We start from the raw sequence: 24,428 nt of genomic DNA, 5'->3' as shown, positions 1-24,428 counted from the left end.
TTGCAATAAATCGTTCTTTATATTGTAGACCTCATGGTCTATGTAAATACGGGCTATACCAGTTATATCAATGACAGCCCAAAGCCTGTGAGTTTACAAATAATAGTATAAAAATGCTAGTTATAAATATGCCTTGAGGGCCCCTCTCTAGAAAGAATATCTCAAAAGGCTCTATTCAGCCCATTCACAAAACTTCTGTGGCCTTGTGATGCCCACCTCTACTCTATGTACATATATCAACCAGCCAAGCCACCATCCTCACAGTAATGACATCCATTCCAAACACATCCACCACTGTGGATGTGTAATTGTTCAATTCTTCTATGTGATCAAATGTAATTAAAAAAAGACCATCTTTCAATCAACCAAATGGTCCTTCACATTATCAGCTATGCAGCAGCCGGAATGCCCGAGAACGCGAAAATTTGCTTCGAGTGAGCTCCTTCCTTCTCCTCCTGGCTTCAGCTGCAGCCATTGCTGCCACATAATTCTTTCTCCCAGTACACAAACTAACCTGCAAAGGTCCTTTCATAGGGACTCTTCCACTGCTACCATTACGGGAAAAGCCATAGCTAACCGTCTGTGCAATCTGTGGACCCATATAGCATTCCATGCTCTCAAAGGCCATTGATGTGCCATGCACATCGTCAACTCCAGACTTACTTGTGAAAGGTAAGACTGCAGAAGGCTGGGATGATGAGCCCCTTGCTTGCTCAGAAATCTCGCCTGCTGGTTTTCTCATTGAATCTACACCATTCACGCTTTCCAAACCCTGCTGAGCATCTGTAGCAACTGAGTCAGCATCACAAGGTGCCCCTGTACTTTGAAGAGTACAGCTTTCCACACAGGCTCCTGCGGTGGAGCATGTTTCTTTCTGAGACAAACTTGTCAATGTGGGAGAGCAGACAACATTAGAATTGTGACTATGTTTCTGTTCTGGGACTCCGGTAGCAGAGACTTGAGTCCTTGCAGGCATGCCTGGGAAGACAAGGGCAGTCGTCTGATGTTGCATGGACTGATCATTTGTGTTTTCATCCATCTTCTCATTGTTAATGAGCAAGCATGGCTGATTTGCAGTTGCTGCCTGTGCCACACCCACAGCCCAGACAAAAGAATGCAGAGGAACACCCGTACACGGCAAGCTGGCTACTCGCAAAGCCGGTAAACTAACAGGTTGTGAAGACATTCTCAGTGATTCAGGTCCCACATTGCCAGAAGATCCCCTTTCCAACTGCACACAGCACAACAGAGCTTTTGCTACTCTCTCTCTCTCTCTCTCTCTCTCTCTCTCACACACACACACAAGCTCATGTTGCTTATCCATTATAACCGACTTGCTATATATGTGTATGCTTCTCTGAAGATCATTATGGACATGCATGGAGTTACCCTCTTAATGCATTTGCATGTCATTTTTCCTAACTCGTATCTGCTGCAGTTTTTCTATTCCGAAATTAGGAACAATATCACACATATATTATGTAGTAAGTGGGCTTCTGTAATGGTTACAGTGCTAATCATTTTTGTATTAAGCGGGCTCCTCAGTTAATCTTAGACTGCGTACTATAATTCGTTGACTGAGTATTATGTTGGGCTTTCGAAATAAGCATTACAGGTCTGATTGCAAAACAGATATTATAAGTGCTTTCTGATTTAAGAGTGGCATGTCTCTATAATAATAATAAATTGAACCCTTGAGGGCGCTGTCTCCACCATTGAGTACTAGTGTTAATCAATGTAACTAATTCGATTACAGTCCTATTACTAGGATAATACTCTATGTACGTTGAACCCACTATTGAGATTTTTTTACACACCTGTGGATCAGGGTATATGGCAACGTGTTCTCTAACCAGAATACCACGAGATGCCATTCACAAGTACATTCGACTGCTAGAGTAATAGGTTTAGTGCTTAGGTCTACTCTGTTGACCTCTTTCATGGGATATGGTATAAGCTACTACATGGTGTTTAGGGCATCTATCTAACTATGCCTCTTACATGGTGTATAGTATAAGCAACTTAATCTTCATAGTGTTTTTTTTTTTTTTGGGCTGGTTATGACTAATATGATGAACACCCACTTGGTAACTAGCAACAGAATAGTGGTTAACATGTTCATGTTTAACATTGCATATACATACATGGTTTATTAGTGAGGACCATTTTGCCATCTAATTGGGTTTACATTCTTTTGAAAGGGTGTTAAAAAGATACTTGACCACTTTACCTGAGGCATTTACTTGTGAAAAATTGGTTACCAATTCAAACATAGAATGATACACACAGAAATTGTATCCTAAGGTTTAACCAAAAACTTGAAATGGGTTAACTGACCCTACCATAGCTTAAATCTAAGGCTCTTTGAGTGACATCTACGACATGTGGTAGATCTTAAGACACCTGTAATACACACACAGGCTAACAAGTTGTTTGTCTGTCTGGATGCAGGATCTACCCTCTCAAATGTCTTGCAATATCAAGCTTTGCAACATATTTCACTATCTGAGACAATCTCCTTTCATTTATAACATGATTATTGTAAACAATATTATTGTTGTGTAATCGTGTTATTTATCAAGACTGATTGGGTTCTCAAACTTTTTGTTCGGCTGTAGATATGTTATTAAATGTAGATTAAACACACACACACACACACACACACACAGAGCTAACACTCTTGACTACTGAGCACCTCATGAGGCACCAAGGCTCTCTCCCTCTCTCTCTCTCTCTCTCTCTCTTTCTCTCTCTCTCACTCACACACGCACACACACACAGAGCTGACATTCTTGACGACCAGTAGCACCTCATGGAGCAACAAGGCACAAGCAGACAGCACTTGAACCACACAGCCCCACCTGGACTACATTGGATACATCTGCATCTTTTACATGACAGCTTCCTTGCCATGAGAAAGGAGACTTTTTCTTGTTTTCTTTCTTTCTTTCTTCTTCTTCTTCTTCTCTCTCTCTCTCTCTCTCTCCCCTCTTCCTGCTTAGGAATCTGTAACTGGCCAGGATTACGTCACGAAAGGGGGTGCTGACAGAGATTACCTACTCCTTCAAGATACATCACCATTCCACCTGTTCCTAAAGTAGCCAGAAGGCAAACTATGTGAATCCTATCTGTCAAGGGCAGGGGGTGAAAAACACAATAGCACAAGCACATAATTGCTATCAGAGCCCTTGAGTATTTTCATGCATAAGGGATACCTCCTAGATCTAATCATGCATGAGCATCAGCATTAAGTTCCTCGAGATTGAGAATAGGTGGTGAAACAGGGTATGCAGCCTCCAGATCAAGGCCACTTGTCTTTGCCTAGTACTGGATGTGTCACCATTTGGTCATGACCTGTTTTTCCTGGACGGTGCCTAGTGAGACTGGAAATCCAGATGCAAATATTGAGAATGGAAGATTTCCAAGTTTATATGCATTTGCACTATTCATGTTTGCATGCTTGAGTAGTGGATTTTTTCTAGAGGTTTGACATGTCTTTGTATACTGCTTCTGATGCCGTGCCAAAGTCCTACAGTGCTGGGGACGTCCGCCTGTTGGCATGTGCAAGTGTTCCTGCTTGTTGACAAGCGGGTTGTCATTTTGCAGGACTCCAAAGTTGTGCCAAAAAACCTTGTTACGGACTTAGACAAATCTTATAACTTGATGTGTTCACACACTTCTTAATGTGTGTGAACACCTTTATGTGAGCACCAGCGTTTATGGCAGTTGGGCACCCTCTACACTCCTTTTGGTCCAAGCGCCCTCTTTTGGGCGAGTTTGGGGTGCCCAGGCATTCTATCAGCGAGTGTGGGCTCCTATGGTGGGCTGGCCAGCCGCTTGGCCAACCTCTCCTGCATGAATCACCTACCCACCTACTACCCTCTCCAATCTCTCTCTCCTAGGAGCTAGGCATCTCATTCAGCTGCCATCCACCCCCATGCTGCTGTACCACCTGTACCTGCCCCTGTACCAGTTATACAGACTGTACGGACCAGTGCGGGCAGGCTGAGCAGACATGTACTGACATGTACAAGCAGCGGTCAGACTGTACAGATAGCATGTATCACCTGTGCAGAAAACCTAACTCGCTATTTTGAGAGTTTTGTAGCCAAAAAATCAGTTAAACAGGCTACTTTATCACTTTTTACTTCTGGAAACCTGTATTTGACGAGTTACAGGCTGCCCCCTCATCTTTGGTGCTGATTTGAGGTTTGGTACTCATCAAAACCCTATTTTGGTTTACCAGGAAGGTGTATCGATTGACCAGAGGAGCCTGGTGGTTTGCTGATTTGAAGACAACCTTGTCAGGTGTAAGAATGAAAGTTGCTTGAGAGGTTCACACAAGTAGTCTTGTGTTCTCACACAGGTAGTCTTGTGTGAGACTGGGCAATCTCTTATGCTCAACGCCCTAGAGTCGACTTCGATGAGACCTTCGCTCCGACGGCCCGGATGACTACCGTTCGCACCGTTCTTGCTCTTGCAGGTCATCATAGATGGCCCGTTTTCCAGATGGACGTCAAGTCGGCTTTCCTGAATGGAGAGCTTACACAGGAGGTTTATGTTGATCAGCTGCCGGGATTTGTTGTTCCAGGCAAACAGGATCACGTGTACCGGCTGAAGAATGCTTTATATGGTTTGAAGCAGGCTCCGCGGGCTTGGTACCAACGGATTGATGAGTTCTTTCAGAAGCTCGGCCTGCTCCGTTCTCGTGCAGATTCGAACCTTTATATCCTCCTTGAGAGGGGTTGATTGTTATCATTGTGGTCTATGTTGATGACCTCATCTTTACAGGTTCTTATTCTGTGAGGATCCGTTCTGTTATGGATGCTTTGGAGACAGAGTTTGAGATGATGGATCTTAGCCTCGTGCATTATTTTCTCGGCTTTGAGATTTGGCAGACCTCGAAGGGCATTTTCTTCTCTCAGCAGAAGTACACACAGGAGATTCTTGACAGATTTCAGATGACTGGGTGCAAACCAGTATCTTCTCCTATGGGTATTGGTGAGAAGCTTTCTTCACTTGATGCTTCTCCAGGGACTGATCAGGGATAGTATCGGGTTCTCGTCGGATGTTTGGTATGGTTGACCTACTCCCGATTGGACATATGCTTCGCAGTCAATTTATTGAGTTCTTTCTCATCCAAACCCCGTCAGCAGCATTGGACTTTGGACTTTGGCATCTTCTATGACCAAGGATGCACTCTTGTTGGATGGTCTGATTCAAACTCGGCTGGAGATCCAGATACTCGGCGTTCGACCACTGGCTATGTTTTTACACTTGGGTCTGGAGCCATTTCTTGGAGCAGTAAAAAGCAGCCTACTGTGGCGCTTTCCTCTAACGAGGCGGAGTACCGTGCAGTTTGTTATGCTGCATGTGAGGCGATATGGTTGCGGAGATTATTGGAGGAGCTCGGCTGTCCTCCTACTGGATCTACTCTTCTTTGGTGTGACAATCAGAGTTGCATCGCCATCGCCAAGAACCCTGTGTTTCATGCTCATATGAAACACATTGAGATTCAGTATCACTATGTTCGTAAACGTGTTCTTGCTGGAGATTTGCGTTTGGAGTATTGTCTTTCCGCGGAGAATGCTGCAGATTTGTTCACCAAGCCGGTTTCTCAGGCTTCCTTGGCTCCTCATCTTCGGATTCTCAAAGTTTGTTCAGCATCTGGTGCTGAGAGGGGGTGTTAGCACATTCATCCCCAGTTTCTGCTCGTTTATGGTGTCCATTTGGTCCCTTTTGCATGGCCCTTGCTTGTGGGCTTGCTTGTGGGCTGGGCACCCCTTTTTATGTATTTTTTTGGGATTTTTCCCAGCCTTTCTGGCATTTTCCAGTCCGCCAATCCAGTAGCTCCAGTCGGCCTATTTTGCAGCTCCAGTCGGCCAGCTCACCACAACTCCCTCACTTATGAGACTTGTAGTGTCTCTTGCTTGGGACTGTTTTGCTTCACTATATTCAGCATAGTTTGCTCCATATCTCTCTCTCTCTCTTGCACTCTCTGTTCAGCACATTCTAGTGCCCCTTTGCTTCCGCTCTGTGCACTCTTTCACTTGTAACGTGAGATAGACTATAGGGGCTCTCTCTCTCTCTCTCACTATTGTGTTCACATTAACAAGTCATGTTTGCATGCTTGAGTAGTGGGTTTTTCTAGAAGTTTGACCAACCTTTGTGTCCTGCTTGTGATGCCATGTTAAAGTCCAACAGTATGCTCGAGCGGCTCTTCACACATTCCTCTGCATTGAAATAGCTTGTTGCTAGTGATGAATGGAATCAATGGCTATTATCACGGAATGCACAAGGTAGAGCATGTGGCACTGATTGCTTATGTGATGCATTTTGGGATGATGTGAAGCACATGAATATGTGGTCAAGCCTATTGTGTGCACAGATGGCCGTGGGCAAGGTGTATGAGGGGCTTGACAAGATGGTGGAACACATGGCAGAGGTGAAGAATGTCATGTGCATGCACATGGACATGCTAATCCCCAGGCAAAGACAGCGGATCAACAATAGATTTAGGGCATGAGCAAGGCACAAGAGGACCCCAGAAGGCATCCTATGGGTGTAGAAACAGGTTGGCAGGGTACTAGAGGTGCTACGAGGCTGCTTGGCAGCAAGAGGATATTTAAGTATCTTTTCTGCTAGCCGACAACACGTCGGCCTGTTAGGGATTTCTCATGGGGCCCGTTTAAGTCTTTGCCAAGAACCTTTTTCAATCATCTGACCCCTCACATGGGGTAGGTCTAGGATAGGGTTTTGTTACCCCTTTTGGGAAGGCCTAAGGCCACATACATTGTAGCCTTTTTGATATACTAGGAATACACTGAAAATACAGCTCTCTCTCTCTCTCTTTTCTCTCCATCTCTTCTTTGCATTTTGCATCAAATGTTCCTATGAAAGGTGTTTAGGGCTGAAAAAAGACACAGCCTCCGCGCATGTAACATTGGTATTAGACCTTCAAGCTAATTCTAAGATATTTTTGCTGCCCATGTTGCACCCACCCTTACTGCATCACGCATGGATGAAACCATTGCCCGTGTCTTGATATTTTGGTGGTGTGGTGAGTAGGCAACATTGTACCAACATTAGGTTCAGCAATGCTAAGCACTAATGGTGTCCCAGATGAAGGTGCACGGTCCAAGGAGAGTAACACAAGACATGGAAGAAGTTCCTAGGAGGTTGGCTAGTGGTATTCCACAAGACTCAAGGGGAATGGCAACCCTGTGAGTCGGATGCCACTTGGGACATACCAAGAAAGGCTTTTAGGAAAATGGTTCCAAGGGATCCAAGGGGCGGAGTGAGGATGCCAAACTCAATACTCAAGAAAAGAAGACCAAAGAAAGTGTTCAAGGAGAAGGCATGTGAAAGAAAGTGAAGCAAATAGAAAACACAGATGTAGGCCCCGGTACAAGACCTGAAAATGCTAGAAACTGATGTTTATTGCTGAAAATTGAGCACGAGGGAAGCCCATAGGTGCTGTACAAACCGCAGAGGAAGCAACTCCAAAATCCACCAAAGGTACGCTAGATGAAACTACTATCTACGGTAAAGATTCTCCAACAATAGGAGAAAGATGATCTTCACACAATGAATCCTCCTTTGGAGAAGAAGGAAATGAAGTAACCTTTGGCACAAGAGGATCATCAGGGATAACTAAATCCGCCAGGGTTGAAGTCTAAACCAAAATAGACTCTAAAATAGTGGAAGTAACCATCAATGAGAACTCCATCTCTGAAGATGCCTCCTCTAGAACATAAGAAGCGGAGTCCTCCTCTCAAAGCATATCTTGTAGCATGGGAGGGGAACCCAGAGAAATATCACCAACACCATGGAGAGCGAAGGCATGATCATCTGCAATGTTAACGGAGGAAGAAATCAGTGGATGATCCTCAACCTCATCCGATGTGACCCTAACCTCTACTGAAGAAGTCATAGCTGTGGTCACTAGGATTGTGTCTAGTGGAGAGGGAGAAAGAGAATTTGAAACTGACAAGGGGGCCACTTTGGCTTTAGTCTCCTGATGTTGTGAGGCAATGCCTGAGTCCAAATACCGCCTTTGAAGTTCAAGCCACAGCTGTGTCAGAATACGCAGTGGAGATGATGACCAGATCTGGGAACATCCCGGAATGATACAAAATGTGGCAAGGGACTGGGGGCCATTTTATATGGCCCCCCTACAACAGTCCTGTAACTTGGTTGAACACAATGCTAATCAATACACTTAAATACACTAAGCTTTGATGGACACTTGTTCAAATACAAGAAGTAAATTGTTGAATTGACAAGAGACACACAATGAGCCGGAACGGTCGACCCCTCTCTCAAATAAAGTATATTGATCTTGGGAGAATCAAGTACATAGTGTCATGGGCATTTTTGACCAGATTTCCATACCAATGCATATGAATACAGTATTGCAAACAAGTGGTTGTCGATGTAGACTTGCAACCCACACTACCCTCTCAAGTGCCCATGTTCCCTACCATCTGCTCTCTATTGTTCCACCAACACATGGTAGCAACAATCTGTAAGAGAGCACGTAGGACAAGAGAACACTACACAGGGTATGTGATCGTGTAATCCGGTTCCTCCCTCCTGCTACTTGCTCCCATATTTAAGCATAAAAGCTTACCAATAGCAAGTAGAGTCAATGACAGCGAAAGTCTTCGCGATGGAAGTCCTTGGAGTGTTGAGATCTTTGATTTGTCGCCTTTCTTCGCGACAAAAGTCTTTAAGAGGATGAAGGGAACCTTGGGAAAGCTTCCCCTGTGGTTCAACTTGAGAAAGGAAGACTGAAATTAGGGTTTTCAGCAAAAAGACCAAAAATTACAGCAAAAATAAGAGCTGTTTTGCTGAATTTTAGTCATTGGGAGTGAGTAGAAGAGTGATTAGCACTTGAAAACAATCTTGGAAGCTTGGAAAACACCCTAGCAAGTTGGGTATGGCTATGGAGAGCTTGGAAATGGAGAGAAATGGTGGAAAAACAGAGTTTTTTGTCTCCAAAAATCTTCATGAAGAGAAAACACGAATTTTCTCTTAATAAGTAAGTGAATTGGGATCTAATCACGTGAAGGGACATGGGGAGATGCCCATTTATGAGTAAAAGGGGAGGATCAGGTCCTAGACATTGAGTCTTGTCTGCCTCGAGACTTCAGTGTGTGTGAACTTGGAAGCGGTCATAATTTATAAGTGACTTTTGGGCGCCCAAACTTTAATGAAGTGGGAACGCACTCACTTATAAATATTGGCTAAATCCTAAGGGCTATTTGAGCCTAGATTGGGTAATACTTACCACCTGTTCACATGCCGCACAACCATGTCAGCAGACAATTTCACACACACGGTTCACGGGCGGGCGTCCCCTTACCCAGAACTACACATTGGTCAAGCAAGCATGAAAACAGCATGCAATTTCAATTGCAAGCAAGCACATAAAGATGCTATGCAATGCAACATTGGTATGGACAATCCCCGTTCATGAGACTATACCAAAATAGACGTGCTCCAGGCAAGTACACGAGGTACCAGACCCAATGAAACACCAATCCACCAAGCATTTCCGGGCATGTACACGGAGGCACCCCAACGGAAAGCCAAGTCTACAATATCACATGAGCGGCATCAATCCCCGGCATAAACAACTGCCATGGACACCAGTCCAATGTACATACATGATAAGAAAGCACGGGTGGACCAATTGGCTGGCCAAATGGTGACATCCCTCCCGGCTTCTAAACAGTTGTCCGCAAACTGAAAAGCATCCAAATATGTCTGAAGCACATGCGGGCATTGCATCTACTTGTAATCTTATATAGATAATTGCCATTGCATGATCCATATAAGATTCAGCTTTCTTGGCCTTCAAACGCTCATGTACCAATGAATCCTCACGCCGGTAGAGATTCAATTCTTCTTGTTGTGCATGGAGAAGAGCCTGCATACGAGTAAGATTCAGCCCTCAAGACTATGGACTCTTCTTCCTGCATCTTCTCTTTGCCACGCGACACGACTGTCCCACATATTCATGTTTCCTATTGTGCACCACATGAGTTTGCTCATCATCCTGTAAAGCATTGGAGACATGCATTTCATTGTCCCTGCCTCTTGTGTTAGCATCTCCAATATTCATTGTATGGCTGTCCATAATGTTCTAAGTGTAGAGATAGCTAGTGTTCACGGTGATCGTCTCTCACGATAGAAGTGAAAGATAACCGTATGCTCTGATACCAATGTAACTTGGTTGAACACAATGCTAATCAATACACTTAAATACACTAAGATTTTATGGACACTTGTTCAAATACAAGAAGTAAATTGCTGAATTGACAAGAGACACACAATGAGCCGGAACGGCCGACCCCTCCCTCAAATAAAGTATATTGATCTATACCAATGCATATGAATACAGTATTGCAAACAAGTGGTTGTCGATGTAGACTTGCAACCCACACTACTCTCTCAAGTGCCCATGTTCCCTACCATTTGCTCTCTATTGTTCCACCAACACATGGTAGCAACAATCTGCAAGAGAGCACGTAGGACAAGAGAACACTACACAGGGTATGTGATCTTGTAATCCGGTTTCTCCCTCCTGCTACTTGCTCCCATATTTAAGCATAAAAGCTTACCAATAGCAAGTAGAGTCGATGACAGCGGAAGTCTTCGCGATGGAAGTCCTTAGTGTTGAGATCTTTGATTTGTCGCCTTTCTTCGCGACAAAAGTCTTCAAGAGGATGAAGGGAACCTTGGGAAAGCTTCCCCTATGGTTCAACTTGAGAAAGGAAGGCTGAAATTCGGGTTTTCAGCAAAAAGACCAGAAATTACAGCAAAAATAAGAGCTGTTTTGCTGAATTTCAGTCATTGAGAGTGAGTAGGAGAGTGATTAGCATTTGAAAACACTCTTGGAAGCTTGGAAAACACCCTAGCAAGTTGGGTATGGCTATGGAGAGCTTGGAAATGGAGAGAAATGGTGGAAAAACAGAGTTTTCAGCCTCCAAAAATCTTCATGAAGAGAAAACACGAATTTTCTCTTAATAAGTAAGTGAATTGGGATCCAATCAGGTGAAGGGACATGGGGAGATGCCCATTTATGAGTAAAAGGGAAGGATCACGTCTTGGACATTGAGTCTTGTCCGCCTCGAGACTTCAGTGAGTGTGAACTTGGAAGCGGTCATAATTTATAAGTGACTTTTGGGCGCCCAAACTTTAATGAAGTGGGAACGCACTCACAAATAAATATTGGCTAAGTCCTAACGGCTATTTGAGCCTAGATTGGGTAATACTTACCACCTGTTCACATGCCACACAACCATGTCAGCAGACAGTTTCACACGCACCGTTCACGGGCGAGCATCCCCTTACCCGAAACTACACATTGGTCAAGCAAGCATGAAAACAGCATGCAATTTCAATTGCAAGCAAGCACATAAAGATGCTATGCAATGCAGCATTGGTATGGACAATCCCCGTTCATGAGACTATACCAAAATAGACGTACTCCAGGCAAGTACACGAGGTACCAGACCCAATGGAATACCAATCCACCAAGCATTTTCGGGCATGTACACGGAGGCACAAGTCCCAACGGAAAGCCAAGTCTACAATATTACATGAGTGGCATTAATCCCCGGCATAACAACTGCCATGGACACCAGTCGAATGTACATACATGATAAGAAAGCACGGGTGGACCAATTGGCTGGCCAAATGGTGACATCCCTCCCGGCTTCTAAACAGTTGTCCGCAACTGAAAAGCATCCAAATATGTCTGAAGCACATGCAGGCATTGCATCTACTTGTAATCTTATGCCATTGCATGATCCATATAAGATTCAGCTTTCTTGGCCTTCAAACGCTCATGTACCAATGGATCCTCGCAGCGGTAGAGATTCAATTCTTCTTGCTGTGCATGGAGAAGAGCTTGCATACGAGTAACTTCAGCCCTCAAGACTATGGACTCTTCTTCCTGCATCTTCTCGTTGCCACGGGACGGCTGTCCCACATATTCATGTTCCCTATTGTGCACCACATGAGTTTGCTCATCCTGTGAAGCATTGGAGGCATGCTTTTCATTGTCCCTGCCTCTTGTGTTAGCATCTCCAACATTCATTGTATGGCTGTCCATAATGTTCTAAGTATAGAGATAGCTAGTGTTCACGGTGATCGTCTCTCACGATAGAAGTGAAAGAGAACCGTATGCTCTGATACCAATGTAACTTGGTTGAACACAATGCTAATCAATACACTTAAATACACTAAGATTTTATGGACACTTGTTCAAATACAAGAAGTAAATTGCTGAATTGACAAGAGACACACAATGAGCCGGAACGGCCAACCCCTCCCTCAAATAAAGTATATTGATCTTGGGAGAATCAAGTACATAGTGTCATGGGCATTTCTGACCAGATTTCCATACCAATGCATATGAATACAGCATGGCAAACAAGTGGTTGTCGATGTAGACTTGCAACCCACACTACCCTCTCAAGTGCCCATGTTGCCTACCATCTGCTCTCTATTGTTCCACCAACACATGGTAGCAACAATCTGCAAGAGAGCACGTAGGACAAGAGAACACTACATAGGGTATGTGATCTTGTAATCCAGTTCCTCCCTCCTGCTACTTGCTCCCATATTTAAGCATAAAAGCTTACCAATAGCAAGTAGAGTCGATGACAGCGGAAGTCTTCGCGATGGAAGTCCTTGGAGTGTTGAGATCTTTGATTTGTCGCCTTTCTTCGCGACAAAAGTCTTCAAGAGGATGAAGGGAACCTTTCGAAAGCTTCCCCTATGGTTCAACTTGAGAAAGGAAGGCTGAAATTTGTGTTTTCAGCAAAAAGACCAGAAATTACAGCAACAATAGAGCTGTTTTGCTGAATTTCAGTCATTGGGAGTGAGTAAGAGAGTGATTAGCATTTGAAAACACTCTTGGAAGCTTGGAAAACACCCTAGCAAGTTGGGTATGGCTATGGAGAGCTTGGAAATGGAGAGAAATGGTGGAAAAACAGAGTTTTCAGCCTCCAAAAATCTTCATGAAGAGAAAACACGAATTTTCTCTTAATAAGTAAGTGAATTGGGGTCCAATCAAGTGAAGGGACATGGGGAGATGCCCATTTATGAGTAAAAGGGGAGGATCAGTGAAACCGATCCCATCAAGTGGGAATAGACTCTGTTGGACACCCACACGCGTAATAGCACAACTTAATATCACAATTTGAAATGGACAACTTAATTACAACTTAAAATTGAAATGAAATGAAATGTTGAAAGATGGACACCAGCACTGGGGCCGGAACGGGCCGACCCCCCCCTCAATATATGATATATTATTGGGAGTATTTAACAAATACAATGCTCCAAGGGTTCAATGAACCAGATGATGTCCATGTACAAATGAAAAAAATACCAAACAAGAGGCTCGAAGTAGATGTTCGAAGGAGAGCGACCACTTGAGTGGTCCAATCTCTACGGTCATGTGCCTTCACTGGACTCCACGGAGAGCGCCCCACTAGTGTTCCAGGACCACGCACAAACAGGCGCTCCCGTACTAACGCCTGGCTCTCCCGATCTCAGCACCTTTGGACCGTGGTTCTCCAAGAGCTTGGACTACCCGGCACCGAACGGGTGTTAGCCATAGAGAGAGAATCCTTTATCAGATTTACAACAAAGTTCTTTACTTAAATCTGAATTCACTTACTTGTAGCTCGTAGATGGAAGACCAATACCCGAGGTGTCTGTGTGCATCTACTTGAAAGGAACACCAGGGCGCAGCAGCCTGTCGAGGAGAAGGAGGAGGAGCTGCCTGTGTTGAAGGTGTAGCCACCTAGGAGGTGCAAAATCCACTTGCAGCCGCCTATGGGAAGGAAGTGCAACCTCTTGCAAAAAGGAGATGGAGCGGCCGCCTTAGAAGAGGTAACGCCTGGCTGTAGGAACACAGCCGCCAGATGAACAGGAGAAGGTGACTCAGCCTAAAGAGGCGTGGAAGAGCAGCCTGTATGGTCGCCTGGCTGCAGTGGAGAAGAGGCAGCCGTCTGCTGGAGAAGGAGAAGGGAACACCCGGCTGCAGCCTGCTAGTGAACAAGCACAGCCTGCTGGAGATGGAAAACCTGCTGGAGATGAAGCACCTGCTGGAGATGGAAAGCCTGCGCAGCCACCAGTTGTAAGTACAGCAGCCGTCTGGCTGCAGTGCACAACCGCCTGGCTGTAGGAGAGGAGATGGAGGCGCCCAATCGCCTGCAGTAGACAGGCGCAGCCTGATGTGCAGCCGCCTGAGAGCAGAAGCGCAGCCTGATGAGAGGAGGAGACGCAGCAGTTCTGAAGTGGAGGAGGCACCAGTTTGCAGAGCACAGCCGCCGCCTGTATGCAGAACACAGCCTGCTGGAGAGAACACACAACCGCCTGCAAGAGGTGATGCGCAGCCTGCTGGAGATGGAGCGCACAGCCACCACCAAGTGGTGATGCATAGCCTTGCTGGAGATGGAGCGCACAACCGCTATGCTGAGTAGGCAGAACACAGCCGCTGGGGGATTAGAGGTAGCCGCCTGGCTGCAACCGCCTCTGGGGTGGCTCAGCCGTCTGCAAGACAAAAGCAGCCGCCTGCTGTGATGTTGAAGCGCACCCTGCTGGAGATGGACAACCGCTTGTAGAACTGCCTGGCGCGCGACAGCCACCTGCTGGAGGAGGCAGCGCAGCCTGTGCAGCAGACAGTTTCACACGCACGGTTCACGGGCGGGCGTCCCCTTACCCGGAACTACACATTGGTCAAGCAAGCATGAAAACAACATGCAATTTCAATTGCAAGCAAGCACAAAAAGATACTATGCAATGCAGCATTGGTATGGACAATCCCCGTTCATGAGACTATACCAAAATAGACGTGCTCCAGGCAAGTACACGAGGTACCAGACCCAATGAAACACCAATCTACCAAGCATTTTCGGGCATGTACACGGAGGCACAAGTCCCAACGAAAAGCCAAGTCTACAGTATCACATGAGTGGCATCAATCCCTGGCATAAACAACTGCCATGGACACCAGTCCAATGTACATAAATGATAAGAAAGCACGGGTGGACCAATTGGGTGGCCAAATGGTGACAAGTCGGCCTGCTATAGGGCAGCCGACAGAGCATAAAGCTCCACGACTAGCCATGAGGACCAGTCGGCCAGAAGCATGGTGTCGGCCAGCTCATCTAGGAGGGTCGTGGACCTAAAGCAACACAAACAGCCACCAGCAGCATGTCAGATGCAGTCAGTCAGCTTCAGAGGTCCACCTTCCACCACAGGGCTACCACCCAAGCCACGGAAAAATAAGAAAAAATGGAAAAAAAAATACGGGGAGTGAGGAAAAATGAGAAAACACCCACAACGGCGTGCACACCCACAGCAAAGGCCCTAGTGTCTACAAAAAGACAGGAGATGACTTCTAACATCCCCTCTTAACTCCTGGCTGTGAAACCAACCACAGGGAGCTGGGATGCCGCCTGACCAAATCCTGAGATAGCGACTTCGTGAAGAGGTCCACTGTACTGTCCTCCGTCGAACAAAACTCTAGCAAGATGTCATTAGCAACGATCTGTTCACGAACAAACTACCTCTGGATGACCATGGGTTCCTTGAGTGGAAGCCTAAAAGATCCCTGCCCCCTCCGCGCAACGAATTTGAGGGTGCTAGCAGCGGAAGTAGCACTTCTTGCACAGGGTAGAGCCTCTCACTTGGGGCCTCGCCCATGGATGTCCGAACAAGAGACTAATCCCTCGGTTCTTCCAAAACCGAACTCGGAAAAACTTCCCTCGCCCAGAAAGCACGGGCGATTCCTCCAGGATATTTTTACTCTAACGTAGTCAAGAGCCTTAACTAACTGAACTGATCCGACCGAACCCATAAGTCCCATGGTCAAATCAAGGAAAAGACTTGCACTTGGATCATAGAGACCAACGCTTTTTTCCTCATTGAGAGGCACAGCCATTGATTCTTTTCCATAGAACAATTTCTATCCAGGATTTACTTCATCTATCGTACCATAACAGAGTTGAGTCTCATTTTAGGGATCCATCAGTCCAGTCTAACCCCATCCAGTCCCATGGGTTAGCCAACCGCCCAACCACTGTAGTGATGGGATCCAATTAGGAATTTGGTTAGGTTTTGTCCAGGATACCAGGGAGTAGTTGTTCCCGTCCAATTGACGGTCCACCGGGAACGTGGGGAGTGTAGGGATCTTCACATGTCTCTCGGCCATCTCTAACAGATCTACCATTGCGGGGATGTACTCTGAAAAAGGGTGGATGGGTGGGAACAAAGAAGGGTGGGAACAAAGAAGAACTAACACCTGCAAGTGGCTGTCCAGCAAATCAGCCCGCCGTCCTCTTGCTTCTCCTCTTCCCAAACAATCCCGAACAGTCCACCAATCAGCAACACAACAGTCCCCCTCTTGCTCACACAAATCCCAAGAACTATCTAGAGCCTAGGCTCTGATACCATGTCAGAATACGCAGCGGAGATGATGACCATAGCTAGGAACAACGCAATGCAAAAAATAACAACACAAGAGATAGAGAGATAGAGGCGTGTAACTCTGATCTATATACACAAGAAGAATCCCGGAATGATACAAAATGTGGCAAGGGACTAGGGGCCATTTTATATGGCCCCCCTACAGTAGTCGGCCTGCTGTGGGGCAGCCGACAGAGCATAAAGCTCCACGACCAGCCATGAGGACCAGTCGGCCAGAAGCATGGTGTCGGTCAGCTCATCTGGGGGGGTCGTAGACTTGAAGCAACACAAACAGCCAGCAGCAGCATGTCAGATGCAGTCAGCCAACTTCAGAGGTCCACCTTCCACCACGGGGCTGCCACCCAAGCCACAAAAAAATAGGGAAAAATGGGGAAAAAATACGGGGAGTGAGGAAAAATGAGAAAACACCTACAAGGGCGGGCACACCCACAACAAAGGCCCTGGTGTCTACAAAAAGACAGGAGATGACTTCTAACAAGCTGAGAGGCATCATAAGAAATAGATAAAAATTACACCTGTATGGAAGGTGACAAAGATTGGATGTTAACCATCCTACCAGAAGCATCATAAACTCCCCGATAAACAGGATCCAATAACTGAGGAGAAGCAACAACAGCCCAAAGACAAGAGGCCTCCAAAGTTAACTGAGTCTAGTATGACCAAATTTGATAGTTGGTAGAAGTAAGGGGAGGGTTTCCAGAAGCCATCACCACCAAGAATCCAAACCTCCTCAAGAAAGGCTAGAAGAGAGGGTGGGTGGGAGATCCAGGCACTGGAGAAGAAATTGTAGAAGGAGCAGCAGGAGAGAAATCTCCTAAAGTCATGTCCTCTCACAAGAAACCTTCTCTTAAGAAAGGGGCTGAAAAAATCAGCAAATCCTCCTCTCAAGCTATGCACAGCAAGAAGAAAAGGGAGGGGGGGTGGGAAAAAGAAGGAAGATCTCTCCAAGATGTAGATCTCTGACCTCAGCACCTACAAGAGGGCTTCAGCAATCCAATCAACATAAAAATCAGCAATCTTTGCTGAAAATTCAGAAACACAACAGTCCCAAGCGTCAAATGAAGAAAACGCAGCAATCTTGAGGAAGCCTCTGCTCCCAAAAGAAAACACAGCACCTTCTATATATATATACCTAGATGAATCCAAAAACATGCCCAAATTCACCTTTTAGGAACGTGCATGTTATATACTCATGGTAGTCAACCCACAAGACTATATAACTATCAACTCCATTATGCATAGTATGGACTAGATACGACATCCCCACTAACATCATCAGTAGTACAGCAAATAAGTAGTTGATAGGGAAAATGCCCCTAGAAAGAATAAGCACAATATCAACTCGCCGCAACTCGGACGAAAACTTCACAATGTGAAATCTGCATGTCCACTAATACGGCTGAATTATATACCTAGACGAATCCAAGAACGCTGAAATCTGCACAAACTGTCGAAGCCTGTGCTCCAAGACAGAAAATGCAGCTCTCTTCTGCTCACAAGTTAGCATTTTTCTCTAATACCATGAAAGAAAGTGAAGCAAATAGAAAACACGGATGTAGGCCTAGGTACAAGACCTGAAAATGCTAGAAACTTATGTTTATTGCTGAAAACTGGGCAGCACGAGGGAAGCCCGTAGGTGCTGTACAATGGTAAGAAGTAGAAGCAACTGCTAATGACCTCAACAAGATGCTGAAAAATGAGATAAACTGGGGGAAAGGGGTTCAGCCCTTATATATTCCCCCAAAGTGCTGGTCGGCCAGCTGTAGCAGGCCGACAGCAGGACGGTAGCATAAAATGCTATAAAAATGCGTTAAATATCTAAAAGATGGTAGAAAAATGCTGAATAGTATCTGCTAAGATATGCCAATGCAAGGCCTCATAAATGGCCAATACAAGCATGAAAATGGTGATGTAGACCATCTAGAGATGATATAATCCAACAGCATGAAGGGCCAAGGGACAAGTGGAACAGATGCACAGATCTTCACACTACTTTGGAGAGGAATCAAAGACCTAAGGCAAGGTTTTCAGTGAAAAGGTTGCAAGGAAGGGAAGGATGACAAGTGTGGAAGACCATATGTGGAGACAGATGATGATGATAGAATTGTCCAAGGTCAAGGTTGGAATCCCATCATCAAGTCTAGCAGAAGGGGATGTCATGTGCATGCATATGGACATGCTAATCCCAAGGCTAATCTCTGAAAGGTAGCAAATAAACAGTAGACTTAGGGCATGGAGGACCCCGAAGGCATCCTATGGGTAAAAGAACACGTCAGCAGGATACTAGAGGTGCTACAGGGCTAGTCGGCATCAAGAGGATATTTAAGTATCTTTTCTGCTGCCCGACAACAGGTCAGCTAGTTGGGGATTTCTCATGGGGCCTATTTAAGGCTTTGCCAAGAACCTTTTTCAATCATATGACCCCTCACATGGGGCAGGTCTAGGATAGGGTTTTGTTACCCCCTTTTGGGAAGGCCTAAGGCCACATACATTGTAACCTTTTTGTGTTGCATGCGAGGAAGACTATGGTGTACTGATCCACAGCCCTAAGCTTGATTAAGAACAAGATGTTGATTTATACATGATTAAGATAGAGGAGAGAGAAGAGAGAGAGATTGGTGTCAGGGTTTTCTTTCTATTTTACATGGTACAAAAAGGTTACTGATGAATGTACATGGCTTGTACATGCTTGGGCCCTTGAGGAGTCGACTGGATACTGACCAAATGATTATCTTTTAGCTGAATACCTGAATGTTTGATGGGGACTCAAGCGCCTGTATTTATATGGCTTCATGCTGCTCGGCTGCCTGAGGAGGCTATCGGCCTGCTCGAATTCCCCACGACTAGTGAAAAGGCAATAAATATATATACCAGATGAATCCAGGAACATGCCCAAATTCACCTTTTAGAAACGTGCACGTTATATACTCATGGTAGTCAACCCACAAGGCTATATAACTATCAACTCCATTATGCATAGTATGGACTGGATACTATGACATCCCCACTAACGTCATTAGTGCCCAATAGTGGGTGTAGAACTCTGTATCAAGATATGCTCTCACACACGCACTCCACACACACACACACACACACAAGAGCATATATTCACACAAAGCCCTTCGTACTGAGTTTCTGTCAAACCTCCGGAGATGCAGGGCAGACTCAGCCATAATGAAGCCTAGCACTAAGGGAAGTAGCAAATAGAAAGAAATATGTAGTTGATAGGGCAAATGCACTGCTAAAGATAGAAAGAATTAGCACAATATCAACTGGCCGCAACTCGGCCGAAAACTTCACAATGTGAAATCTGCATGCCCGCTAATACGGCTGAATTATATACCAGATGAATCCAGGAACATGCCCAAATTCACCTTTTAGGAACGTGCATGTTATATACTCATGGTAGTCAACCCACAAAACTATATAACTATCAACTCCATTACGCATAGTATGGACTAGATACTACGACAAGACTATATGCCCAGTTCGGCTGATTGTTGCACTGGGTCGACTGTTGTCCAGTCAGCTGATTGTTGCACTAAGTCGGCTGCTGTTGCCCCTTTGTCGGCTGTTGGCTGGTCGGGGCTGCTGACCGACTGGTTGTCTCACCTCGCCTAGCCGACTGTTGCCAAGCCCACCAAAGGGGCTGCGGACTGGCCTAATTGAATGGCTAGGGGTTGGTTACCCCTTGCAAGGCTAGCCCACATTGGGGCTGGCCTTAGGGCTGGCCCCTTCTACATGCAATGAACCTAAAATGCCTAATCATGCATCTATAGCTATGGCTACCCTATTTTGGTTGCCAGGAAGATGTGTCAGTTGCTAGAGGAGCCTGGTGGTTTGCAGATTTGGAGACCTCCTTGCTAGGTGTGAGACTCAGAGTTGCTTGAGAGATCCACACCGATAGTCTTGTGTGAGACTGGGCAATCTCGTGTGAGATCCACCTTAGTTAGAGTGAGGCGTGGAGTTCTCCCCTTGTTTAGTGGCTTGGGTGATGGTGCCTCTACCCTTGCTGAATGGCTTTAGTAGGTAGGCATCTCCCCTGCTAAGTGGCTTGGACAGTGGTGCCTTTACTCCTACTGAGTGGCTTGAGTGTTGAATATGTTTAGTGGCAATGTGTATGAACCTTCCCTTAAGCAGTATACGTGTGTGTTAGGACCCTGACCAAATTGAAAATCCTGCTTTTAAAAGATTATTAAAAAAATCTCCAAAGTCAATTGCTAACGCATGTTACACCTTGCATGGCCCATAGAGTATTAATCATAGCCCTTAGCCAATCCATGCAAAGAATGTCACAGCAGCCACCTCCCTACACAGCCCTGGCCTGATGCAGTGGGGCATGAAACCTTTTGAGACAAATTGAGGTTAGAAAAGAGCCCCACAAAGCAGGAAAAAGACAATAATGGAAGCATGCAGCAAATTAAAAAGCCTGGCACAACTGTAGTTCCCATTGCATTTCACCTGTTGTTTGAGATGGTAGTTATGACCCTTCAGAGAATACAGCTCCTGCATCAGTAAGTCTCTCTTCTGCAAAAGCAAGACATGGAGTTGAAAAGATGACTAGATGGAGCACATGCAACCAAAGAATAAGAAATGAATAGTGAACTTGACCAACCTGCTTCATGCCTTCATTTTCCAAGGTAAGATTAGCAGCTTTCGAGGTTAATTCCTCGCACAAAATCTGCACATAGTAGAACAAACAACATTAGCAGTAGCATAACCTCTGAAAAGATCTAATCTGTATAACAAAAAATACCTGCTTCCTCCGGATGGTCTGCCTTGCTGATTCTCGGTTGGCCTGAATTCTGCGCAGCCTGCGAGCTTCTTTTTCCATCTGATAACAAAAAATGGAACCTTACGACTCACATGATTTCAGAGTATCAATCAACCAACACATGTGGTCTCAAAGTAGAGGTACATTAAGCTAACACACCTCAGTTAATGCAGCCTTGGGCTTGTTCATTACTGCCAAGCCAACTTCCTGACTCAATTCCACAAGTTGTGAAGCTATATTTGCCATGGACTTCACTGCTGACTCTGCTACAGTCAGACCCTGACTTCCCGCACCCTTCAGATCCTTAGTGTCTACATCTTGCTCACCCAGTGGCTCTGTTTTGACTGGAGCCACTGATAAAGTGGGCTTACGAGCCCTTGGCTTCCGTCTAACCGACGCTTTTTGAGGCCTTGCAGCTGAGCTTTCCAGATGCACTTCCTCAATCTGGACAGAAGCCAGACAGCACATTACATGAATACCCGTGGTATTTAGTACGACTAGCATAATTTTCCATGTAGCCACAAGGACAAGTTTCGAAATGCAAGCAAATTGAATGACTGACAAAACAAAATAATACACACACACACACACATGCATGTGCACTTGCACCTGCACACATGCATGCAAGCAAATTAAATTTATTAACAAAAACAGAATCACATGCACACATGTGCGTGCACACATGTGCGTGCACACAAACACATTATTCGTGTAATTTGCAGCTGAAAATGCAATTGACAACCTCTGTTTTGACTGGCAGAAGGCAGGGCTTTTGCACAGGCCCCAATGGAACTACCCTCTGGAAAGCCGACTTTGCTGGGGGATCTCCACCGACCAAAAGGGTTCTGCATGCCAGTTGCAAGGAGGGCAGTGGAGAGCTCGGACTTTCTGCTCTGGAATCGAATGGAGGAGACACTGTACCACCCCCAGAAAGCATTGTTGTGTTCTCAAGCTCATCCCTGTTCACTGTTGAACAATCCCTTTGTAGGGCACAGAAAGATTTGTTTTTTTTAGCAGAAAAATGAGCATTTTCTGGTTCCTTCTTGGGACCAGATGGCTCAATGACATCCTTGTTATATTGTGTCGTCCTTTTGCGTTTGCCAGACCACTGTAGACCAGCATCACAGTCTTTCCTAAGATTTCGCTGATGCGGCAAATGCGCAATGCGTGAAAATTCTGCCAATGCCTCAGCCGCATCCAGCTCTATTTTGACAAGCCTGTTGGCAGGCTCATCCTCTGCAGAAAAACCCTTTACGTACCCCTTTTTTGAGCTGCAGCCTTCTGGCACTCTACCTTGATGAGGAATTGTTGTCTCACCATGGCTGAGCCCTTTTCTGCGTTTAGAGATCTTACTTCGCAAATACCGGTCCTTTGTGCCCATTGCCACCTCCTTTTTGACAGGCATCCTGCGGCTCAAAGCCCTAATTTTTTCATCAGAACAAAAAACTCAAAAAGAGAGGTGAACTGTGAGAGCATTGGCACAGTAATTTCAACAGCCCACATACTGCAAAGCCCAGTTATACTCTCTCTCTCTCTCTCTCTCTCTCTCTCTCTCTCTCTCTCTCTCTCTCTCTCTCTCTCTCTCTCTCTAAACTTACCCTTCAATGTGCAGACATTCCAGGCCGAGCCGCTCTTCAAAACGCCCTTCTTCCTGCGTCTTCACAGAGTCGCTGTCAACGCCGTAGCCAAATCTTCAAGCACAGAACGCCATGCCTAGAGAGGAAAAAACTGAGCCAGTGTGGTGCCCAAATCGGATCACAGAAAAAAGGGGCAAAACACCACAATCCTGAGGAGAGTGAGAGGAGAGAGAAGGAGGACGATTTTAGGGCAATTTGCGGAGGAGAGCAAAGTGGCAAGGAAGGAGGAGAGAGACTACTTGTCAGAAATGGAGAGAGAGAGAGAGAGAGAGAGAGAGAAGGCAGTTTCCGCAGCTTCTCTCTCCTCTCACTAGATTCGATTCGCCTTTGCCCTTACGAAGGGATCTTGCAGCCGTCCGATTAAAGAATCGGACGGTGCTGAACCCGATTGGCACCTGGCTGTTCGGCCCCGCCGTGGTGTATCGAGTGCCACGTGGCGGACGCTGGTGCGCTTCAAAACACTTGGCGTGCCACGTCGGATAGGGGCTTGACTCGCCAGCTGGCGCCCTTTTGCCGTTTCCCGCGATTTTTGTAGCGGGGGATTATTTACACCACATTTTCATTTCATATCTACAAAGCCCTATCATTGGCATAGGACGTTACACACCCATGTGCCATGACATTATCAAATTATACCCATGTCCCCTTGGAAGAGCCTCAACCCTCCCAAGCCTTTCCCAACACAACTTTGCACTGTCAGTAGACACGCACCCTTTACTTTGATGCTTGGCCTCATTGGTTAGCACTCAGACCCTCTCTCGCTTTCCCACACTTGTAAGCTGGCAATCTTTGCCCTCCATTCGAAGTCAAGGGTACAATGCCACATTTCTCTGATGCCCCCCTCATCTCTTCTCACTCATTTTTGTACATGTGCTATAAGTACATCCTTACGCCCCACAGCTTGGTAAAAGGTCTAACCCCCTCTTGCACATGTTCTCACCAGTGGATAACATTTTACAATAAATGACACCTTGCATCTTTATTCAATTTTAACTCACATATTATCACCAGTTTGGCAACATTAAAATGCTCTCCCATACACCTTAAACAAGTGACACCTCACATCTTTGAATTATTATACTCTCCCAAAAGCACTATTGCATAACATGTTCGATTCAAAAAAGATTCCATCATTACTTCCTTGCCTAAATCACAAATCTTTTTCATCTTTTGTATGCTAAATAAAACAAGGATGTCACTAAACTCCACAATGATCATTGGCCCTTGCCTCTTTCTTATCTCCCTCAGCAACCATTCTAAAAATAAAGAATTGTCTTCTCTAAGAAAAACACTTACACCTTTGAACATCTATGTCTTCCTTATATGCATCAACAACCATTCTAAAAAGAAATAATTGTCTTCTCTAAGAAAACCACACGTGCCTTTGAAAATCCATGTCTTGCTATACAACAAACAACTTATGAAGGGATTGAGTTTGGCATGCATAAGTGTGCCCACTTAATAATGTTAGATCATATGTACAATAATATATCAAGTGTGCC

At 45.4% G+C, this 24,428-nt stretch overlaps 1 protein-coding gene across 2 annotated transcripts; it reads right to left on the bottom strand.

Moving 5' to 3' along the window:
- Positions 1-23,178, bottom strand: LOC147630115 (uncharacterized). Of its 2 annotated transcripts, none has more exons than XM_086811736.1 (7): positions 22,888-23,178; positions 22,032-22,695; positions 21,449-21,733; positions 21,272-21,349; positions 21,131-21,196; positions 20,977-21,042; positions 1-1,231 (listed from the first exon to the last, which is right to left on the bottom strand). In XM_086811736.1, exons 2-7 carry the CDS (start codon positions 22,692-22,694, stop codon positions 386-388), a joined length of 2,004 nt encoding a protein of 667 aa, XP_086667862.1. In that variant the 5' UTR covers position 22,695; positions 22,888-23,178; the 3' UTR covers positions 1-385. The 2 variants fall into 2 exon arrangements, with proteins under 2 accessions (XP_086667862.1, XP_086667863.1); XM_086811737.1 differs by having other exon boundaries at positions 22,032-22,710; positions 22,888-23,064.
- Between the last annotated feature and the right edge of the window lie 1,250 nt (positions 23,179-24,428).

The sequence above is a fragment of the Cibotium barometz genome, chromosome 17 (assembly GCF_041138505.1).
Source record: "Cibotium barometz isolate CiBa-2024 chromosome 17, ASM4113850v1, whole genome shotgun sequence".
Taxonomy (NCBI): Eukaryota; Viridiplantae; Streptophyta; class Polypodiopsida; order Cyatheales; family Cibotiaceae; genus Cibotium; species Cibotium barometz.
Note: the sequence above shows the minus strand (reverse complement) of the source record. Positions and strands in the feature narration are given on the sequence as shown.